At 37.8% G+C, this 9,505-nt stretch overlaps 1 protein-coding gene across 1 annotated transcript in view; it reads left to right on the forward strand.

Annotated features, from left to right (window-relative positions):
* Nucleotides 1-1,859: 1,859 nt before the first annotated feature.
* Nucleotides 1,860-9,505, forward strand: part of LOC107701341 (ATP-binding cassette sub-family A member 1-like) — a 24,964-nt gene continuing 17,318 nt past the window's right edge. The window contains exons 1-5 of the mRNA XM_016503335.1: nucleotides 1,860-1,865; nucleotides 2,987-3,110; nucleotides 3,181-3,310; nucleotides 8,909-9,029; nucleotides 9,381-9,443. Of these exons, the coding sequence (XP_016358821.1) occupies nucleotides 1,860-1,865; nucleotides 2,987-3,110; nucleotides 3,181-3,310; nucleotides 8,909-9,029; nucleotides 9,381-9,443 (444 nt within the window). The remainder of the gene's footprint in view (nucleotides 1,866-2,986; nucleotides 3,111-3,180; nucleotides 3,311-8,908; nucleotides 9,030-9,380; nucleotides 9,444-9,505) is intronic.

Here is a 9,505-nt window from a genome sequence, read left to right on the forward strand (position 1 = left end):
TTGAAGATAATATAATATTAGTGAAATAAAAGACCACTTAAGTGACTTAAAGAGAAGTACACTTATTTTGATGTGTTGACTAACAAACTAAAGTACATGTAAAGTACTTATAATTAATAAGTAATCTATTAGATTATAATTTTAACTTTAGTGTTATTCAATATTGCATTTAAAATGAATGTATTACAGTTAATATATAAAATGTTTAATTACAAATATATTTAAATATACTGTATATATATACCACATACAAGTTGCAATAGAAATGACATTAAAATATATTTTAGTTTATCATAAATGCTTGTCAGTACCATACTTTAACCATACTTCAAAGACAATAGAAGTAATTATGAAATTGCATATGTTCCTGTGGCTCAGTGGTAGAGGATTGTGTTAGCAAGGTCGTGGGTTCGATTCCCAGGAAACACAAATACCTGACTGCACTGAAAGTTGCTTTGGATAAAAGCGTCTGCTAAATGCATAAATTATTATGAACGTTCTGCCATATTGTGTTACCGTACTTGGTCTTAAAAGGGTCTTTAAAAAGTTTTAAATTTACCTTGATAAAGCCTCAGAAACTTCTAATAAATCATCCATGTGACTCAATCACTGAAAACGCATACATATAAATGCACACATTCTGAAGAAGCCTGTGTTTCCAGTCTAACACTGCCTTTCTCTGTCCCGTCTGTGTTCCTCTCCAGAATATAACCCGTATCAATGACATAGTCAAACAGGCGCTGCTGGTGTTCCCTCATTTCTGTTTGGGAAGAGGCCTGATGGACATGGCCAAAAACCAGGCGATGGCTGCTCTCTACCAAAACCTGGGTAAGACATTCACACGTGTGGAAAGATCGTGAGATCTGAGACGAAAGCTGATGTGTGTCTGTCTCTTCAGGTGAAGACCGCTTTGAAGATCCTCTCAGCTGGAACATGGTGGGCAAAAATCTGTTTGCCATGGCCATTCAGGGGGGCGTCATGTTCAGCCTGACCCTGCTCATCCAGTACAAGTTCTTCTGCAAACCCATGTAAGAAACACACCTTCAAGGCACAGTTCACCCAAATTGAAAATTCACTCTTAATTTACTCACCCTCAGGCAATCCAAGATATAAGTGGCTTTTTTCTTCAGTAGGGCAGTAAAGAAGATTTTTAGCTGAAACCGTGCTCCTTTGTGATTCAGAAAATAAAGTCACTGGCTGCCGTCACTTTGAGAGTCAAAAGAAGCATATATAAGCAAGACAAAATTAATACTTGTGGCTCCTGACGATATAGTGAGGTCTTATGAATCGAAACGATTCAAGATGTAAGTGACTTTTTTTTTCTTCAGTAGAACAGTAAAGAAGATTTTTGGTCCTTGGTGATTCATTAAATGCAAGTCAATGGCTACCGTCACTTTTAAAGTCAAAAAAAGCATATACAGGCAACACACAATTAATACCCATGGTTCGTGACGATATATTGAGGTCATATGAAGCGAAACAATCAGTCTGTGCAAGAAATATAATTTCATAATTATATGTAATTTCTCAGTCCTAATCACTGAGACTTTCCTGTGAACATCTGTACACTCAGACAGCTGGACTACGACTGTCTGTCCTGAATATACATGAACATACAAGTCAACCTTCGTGAAAAAGAAGAGCTTTAGCATGTACTTAAGTCCTACTTAAGTGAAAAACACTCTAAAGTTCAGCTAGACGCATTTAATATCAATTTTAATATTATACATTTTAATTTAATTGCAGTTAACATGCAGTCTGACAAGTGTCTGAAAACATTGCATTCAGTTCACACTTAAGTATGTTCTTTTAAAATGATACTTACTCTTTTAAAAGCACGCTAAAGCTCTTCTTTTTTCATGAGGGTTGGCTTGTATATTCATGTATATTCAGGACAGACGCTCGTAGTCCAGCTGTGTGGGCGTACAGATGTTCACAGGAGAGTTTCAGTGATTAGGAGTGAGAGTTTAATTGGTCCTGATCTGTAATCAGGCATTGAGAGCAGCTGTCTGTGAATCACGCGCCGCTCTGAGAGCAGACAGGTGTCAGTGCAGGAGACCCTCAAACGTCTCAGACCGCACGCGGCTTATTTAACCCTATAAAGCTACTGTATCATATTTGATACATAAAAGGCCTCTAAATGATCAACATGATCAATTCTTTGCTGTTAAACCTGTTGCACACAATCTACTCCATGTCTTCTGTCTCTGATTGATAGTTTAGAGTTTTTTATCCAGTCATCCTTTTAGTCTAATTGTACAAACGTCCAGCTTCAGCTGCTGCTTCTCGTGTCTTTCTGCTGTCAAATCTTTATTGCTTTTTTATCAAGTAAACGTCAGAATAAGTTTAGTAATATTTCCAGATGAACACTTACTGGACTGAAGCAGCTCAGCTTTACTTGATTCTCCATCAATCATGTTTTAGAGTCTCAAATCTGATCCTCAGGATCTTTTGAGGAGCGTTTGTTTCCAGAAGCTTTACTTTCACTGTTCCTCAGCGGTGGAATGATCTTCCACGCCTTCTTTCTTTGCGTGCACATTTGGGCGCATTATGCAAATATTCCCACATAGTGACCTAGATATGTGGGGGCGTGTTAGAACGAGCCGTTTTAGGGGGGCGTGGCAGAGTCTTAACTTTGATAAAGAATATCTCTTTGGTTTTGAGACTTTAGTCTTTGCAACTTCAGGGATCTTATCTATTCACGAACAGCTTGTAACGCTCCAAAGAGAAAGGAAAACTTGAAATCGCATCATATGACCCCTTTAACATTAAGAGAACGTTCTGCCATATTGTGTTACCGTACTTGGTCTTAAAAGGGTCTTTAAAAAGTTTTAAATTTACCTTGATAAAGCCTCAGAAACTTCTAATAAATCATCCATGTGACTCAATCACTGAAAACGCATACATATAAATGCACACATTCTGAAGAAGCCTGTGTTTCCAGTCTAACACTGCCTTTCTCTGTCCCGTCTGTGTTCCTCTCCAGAATATAACCCGTATCAATGACATAGTCAAACAGGCGCTGCTGGTGTTCCCTCATTTCTGTTTGGGAAGAGGCCTGATGGACATGGCCAAAAACCAGGCGATGGCTGCTCTCTACCAAAACCTGGGTAAGACATTCACACGTGTGGAAAGATCGTGAGATCTGAGACGAAAGCTGATGTGTGTCTGTCTCTTCAGGTGAAGACCGCTTTGAAGATCCTCTCAGCTGGAACATGGTGGGCAAAAATCTGTTTGCCATGGCCATTCAGGGGGGCGTCATGTTCAGCCTGACCCTGCTCATCCAGTACAAGTTCTTCTGCAAACCCATGTAAGAAACACACCTTCAAGGCACAGTTCACCCAAATTGAAAATTCACTCTTAATTTACTCACCCTCAGGCAATCCAAGATATAAGTGGCTTTTTTCTTCAGTAGGGCAGTAAAGAAGATTTTTAGCTGAAACCGTGCTCCTTTGTGATTCAGAAAATAAAGTCACTGGCTGCCGTCACTTTGAGAGTCAAAAGAAGCATATATAAGCAAGACAAAATTAATACTTGTGGCTCCTGACGATATAGTGAGGTCTTATGAATCGAAACGATTCAAGATGTAAGTGACTTTTTTTTTCTTCAGTAGAACAGTAAAGAAGATTTTTAGCTTATACCCTGGTCTTTGGTGATTCATAAAATGCAAGTCAATGGCTACCGGCACTTTGAGAGTCAAAAAAAGCAACACAAAATGTATACTTGTGGCTCCTGATGGTATATTGAGGTCTAAACGAACGGTCAGTCTGTGCAAGAAACTGAACATTATTTACAACATTATTATTACCGGTAATCCGCGCCTCAGGCAAACGGTCTGGTGTGATGTCCGGTTCACGAACGAATCATTCTTTTGAAACGGTTCTTTTTAGTGAACTGGATGAACCAATTCATCAAATCAGACTGAAGCGTCTGAAACGGTTCACGGCTCAAGCAGCGCAGATTTACACGCTACTCAGTCAAAACTCACTTTCGGACGCCTGACTCAAAATGAGCCATTACAGCGGCGTATCTGATCCTCTGGAACTGATTCAGCTCTCCAGTTCCTCCAGCAGTCACTGAACTGAGGAAACAGTTCGACTCGGACCGAAGACCGATGAGCTGCTGATATGCGCATGCGTGAACCGAACACTTGAATGAAGGTTCATTATCGGGTGCTTTCAAGCCTCTAGAACATCTTCTGAGGAGACTTTATTTCTTCATCATTGCATTGCATTGCATTATATGTTTGGATAATTTCAATCTCAGCTTACTAAAACATGTTAAGAGTTCTAGAGTGACGACTGATATTCATATAATTTATGTCAGTATCTGCTATACTGTTATAAAGATCTCATTGATTTACATTACATGCATCAGAATTTCATCTTACTTTTTGTCAATATAAGTATATAAATATCAGCATCTGCACCAAATTACACATTTTTGAGCAGTTTGAGTCTCTGAATAAAATTAAGCTGTTTTCCCCTCCATATTCTCACTATATCAGACTACATGAGCCAAAAAATAATGATGTATTAAATATAATACTCAACAGAAAAACACAAATGCAAATGCCAAGACTATATTTCAGACTAGATCAACTAGAAATAGGATTTTAAGCACCTTTGATATAGGGGGAATTCAAGTAAATTGGGACACTTTTTTCATTGAGATGACTGGGGAAAAATGGCCCAATTTTGCACTATAAAGCAATATATGTCCCTCTCTTTCTAATAAATGGCATTTAGCTGTTGCAGTAATTCCAGTGAAAACATCTCACCACCAAAGTCAACAAATAATATGGACTTGTCTGTGTGCACAGGGGTGTCGTCAAGCTGGTGTAGAAAAACACCCTTCATAAAGTGTTGCAACAAAATCTAAAGCACACAATTCCCTTGATTTCATCATTTTATGTGTAGCATTAAGGTTTGTCCTCATGGAAATCACTGGAAGCTGTTAATTAGAAGTCGTCCACATGCTTTTGGCCATTTAGTGCATTTTCAACACCATTTGGGATACATCTGTCTCGCTTTGGCATATCATATGAGATGGATGGTGGGCACATTGGGATTCAATCCATATGTTTGCAGCCACAGCATCTCTGAAAACAATGCTTACACGAGTCTGTTTCAAGCTGTTTTCCAGTCACGCAGTGAGAATATATTCATGTTCTGCAGGTGCATCTGAGTGAACTCTGCCTTGTTTTTCTTGTTGCATCTCACAAGTGCTGGACTGAATTTCTCCACCGAGTTGTCGTGGGATTTGAGAGGGCTGGTCAGAGTGATAAACCTCTACAGCTGTCCAGTAACGTCCAGCAGTTTCCTCACAGACGTGGCACATATGTAGTACAGCACACCAGCCTGTTCCTAACGCACCACCATCTGCCTGAGCAAGCTAATGAGCCTCTACTCGCTAAGAAGAAACCCTTCATTAGCTGCTGAATGGACGCTAAGTACCATATGTGGAGATGAACTGGTCATTGAGGGCTTTTTAGATCTTTATTATGCCTCTTCTTTACAGAAGAACTCACACTGTTTCCCTCAGTGCATCATTCACTTCCTACTGCTTTGTTTATTTATTCTGTTGATGCTTTGTTGAGTTTTTTTCCCAGTTGCTTTTTCTTTTTATCTTTGTCTTCATCTCTGTTATTCTAATGCATGCTCTAAGCAATCATATTACAGTTTTCACCTAGCTATTGATAAAACAGGTGCACAGCTCTGGTTTCTAGATATGACTCTGGTCTCATATATAGAGACGAAATTTTTCACCTGCTTTATCATTGAGAATTATCACTCTGTCAACTTCGTCCAATAAAAAACAAATTAAAAAAACATACTAGCAAACACCCTAGTAACTGCACAGCAATAGAGCACAACAGTCGAGTTGTGGAAGTAAAAATCCCTTTCATTTTCTCCATAGGAATTGATTTTTAATGATAACTTACAAACCTTTAAAGACTGATTACTTTGAGCTACGAGGTTGTTAATCGTTGGTATAAATGCATTTGTTGAAGCCAACCAAACTGCATTATTCTACCTTATTTTTGAAATAATCATGTTCAACAGCGGATTTCCTGGTGAAGACTGACATTGTCTACAATTCAGCAGATCTCTTTTTAGATTCAGCTCTCCAGTTCCTCCAGCAGTCACTGAACTGAGGAAACAGTTCGACTCGGACCGAAGACCGATGAGCTGCTGATATGCGCATGCGTGAACCGAACACTTGAATGAAGGTTCATTATCGGGTGCTTTAATAATATAATTGTGTATTGTTTATGTTATGTCTTGTGTGATTATGTAAACCAATTGGTAAATCAGTGTTTTGAACCAGTTCGTTGAAACCAGTTCATGTCTGAAAGATCCAGTTTGTTGAAAATAATCAGATTTCCCAGTTTGCCTGAGGCTCTGGATAATAATGGGTAATAATGTTGTAAATAATGTCCAGTTTCTTGCACAGACTGATTGTTTCGCTTCATATGACCTCAATATATCATCAGGAGTCACGGGTATTAATTTTGTATTGCCTGTATGTGCTTTTTTGACTCTAAAAGTGACAGTAGCCATTGACTTATAAATATATAAATATCAGCATCTGCACCAAATTGCATATTTTTGCAAGTTTGAGTCTCTGAATAAAATTGAGCTGTTTTTCCTCCATATTCTCACTGTATCAGACTATATGAGCCATAAAAAAATTATCTGAGGGATAAAATATGATACTCAAACTCTTTCGATTTTCTTTTCTATTTTGTCTAAAGGTTTGATAAACTGTTCCATTTTTAAAAAGTTGGATCGTTCTGACCTCTCAGGGTTCCTGTGGAGTTGTAACACACTTTCAGAGTTTCCTCCTCACGAATGTCATGCGCTGAAGCTCTGAACTTGGACATTTCCACTGTGCTCTGGATCCACTCTGATGCTCCTCCGGCTTCACTGAGGGACCGTCGGACCCCATCAGCATCTGAGAGATGAGAGAGAGTCACATCAGTGTGAGACGTGGCACCAACCTGCAGAAACTCAAAACACAATGTCATATTACAAGCATAACTCACGATGAAAAACAATAAAGTCTTGAGAGATTTAAGCAGACATGACCACACAACGCTTCGGTTTTAATGTTGAAAAGTGCAACATTTTTTGACCATTTTTAACAATCAGAAATTACATCCAGTGATGCAAGCTACTCGACTTTTTGAATTGAAAATATACATTATGTGAATATTCTGAAATAAGCAGTAGCATTTAAAAAACGTTAGACGAAGATCCAACTATTTCAGAAAAAAATAATTCTATGAATGATGTATAAATAATGTTTTTATGCTAGTATTTTTTTCTCTCTATATGCACAAGACACTTTTTATAAACACTCCCTTTTACAAGGACTTGATAAGAATAACGTTGACTTGTGAATGCACCACTTGCATGAGATGCAAGTAACTAAACATTTGTTTTTACCAATATCTATGATAGAAATGTTATTTAACAATAACCTCCAGTAAAGTAAAGTACTGAGTTTTTGAAACGTTCTGAAACAAGTATAGCAACATTTTTATAAAACATTAGACGAACGTCCAATTAAAACATTTCGGAAATAAATTGTTCCATGAATGATTTATAAATCAAGTTTTTTAAGAATATTATTAAAGACCAGATAACTCTGAATACATGTTACATTAACATACTTCTGTGATTAAAAATGTGAAACGACCAACAAAAATATCCAGTGACGCAAACTACTCAACTTCTTGAATTGAAAATACTGACTATTTATGATGTGTGTCGATCATAATTTAATGTGATGAGTCAAAAAAACATTAAAGCAGACATTTTTGATTAATACGACTGAATGTGTGCATATTTTCAAATAAAAATATTATTTGCAAATGTATTACTTATCAATAAATTCTTGTTCTTCCGCAGTTTTTTTTCTTAGTTTCTTTGTTTTGCTAAATCTGTACTGGGAATGTTAGAGGAACACTCTCCGAACACACAGGGCTGCCTCGCTTGCTGATATTAGGACATGGTTAGAGGTTTGGTGAAAAACTGATGTGAAATTTCCCGTAAACAAAGTCAGAAGCTTCTGACACTGCAATGACCTGAAAGACAGAAAATCCTACAGAGACACAGTGTTTATCAGTAGAAAAATGCAGGACCATGATGAGCATCAGTTCTGCCAAAACACTGAGAATCTACAGAAAAACCATGTTATGGTCTGATGATTGTTTCGTCTTCGGTCATCAGTTACGACGTGGATTTGAATCGGCTGAAGCTTCTGGTTCAGTCTGTGGATGCAGGAACAGGAATCTGGATTTTCGGAGTTTGAATGATGAATCAAAGCTTTAAATGATTGTTTCGCTTCATATGACCTCAATATATCATCAGGAGTCACGGGTATTAATTTTGTATTGCCTGTATGTGCTTTTTTGACTCTAAAAGTGACAGTAGCCATTGACTTGCATTTAATGAATCACCAAGGACCAAAATTCTTCTTTACTGTTCTACTGAAGAAAAAAGTCACCTACATCTTGGATGGCCTGATATTAAGTAAATATATGTGTGTGTGTGTGTGTGTGTGTTATTATTATTATTTATTTTTTATTTATTTTCCTTGAGGACAACCTATAGTATTTTTTTTGCACAAAAAATAGTCATATATTTCCAAAACATGTTTATTTTAAGAAAAGCTCTCTCAAAGTATGACACAATTGTACTTTTTGATGTTTTTGTTCTGCAGATGTACCGTATGAAGAAGACTTATTAAGTAAATTAACAGCACATTTTAATTTAAGGGTGAACTATCCCTTCAGAAAAACCTCTGAATGTAGTTCTATATTTGTTGTGTGTCTTTACTGACTTTTACACGTGCTCCTTCCGTCTGCTCTGCGTTGACATACGCACATCTTCACACACAGGTCAATAAAATCTCTACCGACATCTTCAGGCGAAGAGGATGAAGACGTGGCTCGTGAGCGTGAACGTGTGCAGAGGGGCGGAGCTCAGAACGACCTGCTCCGAATCTGTGACCTCACTAAGGTACTTCTTGTTCTTGTGACTTCAAGTCAAATTTCCAGATTCTTACTCTGAAAAGTGCCATAAAACGTGTGTTTTTGGGCAGTTGTCAGCTGATCAGGATTGGAGACCAGCTGGCCAATCAGATAAATAGACTGGTTTAAACCAGCAAACCAGCTTGTTTTTCAGTAGGGTTATTGAGATCAATACAGTTTTTCCAGACTTGATTCTTTAAAACACCCGATTTTTTTTGCAATTACAAAATTCTGGTGCCATTCATGATCACCTTTGTGAAATAAGTGTGCTTTATTGTGTTAAATGTGCACTTGTAATGTACTGTGAATCTTAAAAGTATATTTAAATATTGTTCTGCAGATGTACCGTATGAAGAAGACTCCAGCCGTGGAGAAAATCTGTGTGGGTGTTCCTGCTGCAGAGGTAAGTCACACACACACACACACACACACACACACACACACACACACACACACACACACACA

The sequence above is a fragment of the Sinocyclocheilus anshuiensis genome, unplaced genomic scaffold, assembly GCF_001515605.1.
Source record: "Sinocyclocheilus anshuiensis isolate Anshui unplaced genomic scaffold, SAMN03320099.WGS_v1.1 scaffold1347, whole genome shotgun sequence".
Taxonomy (NCBI): Eukaryota; Metazoa; Chordata; class Actinopteri; order Cypriniformes; family Cyprinidae; genus Sinocyclocheilus; species Sinocyclocheilus anshuiensis.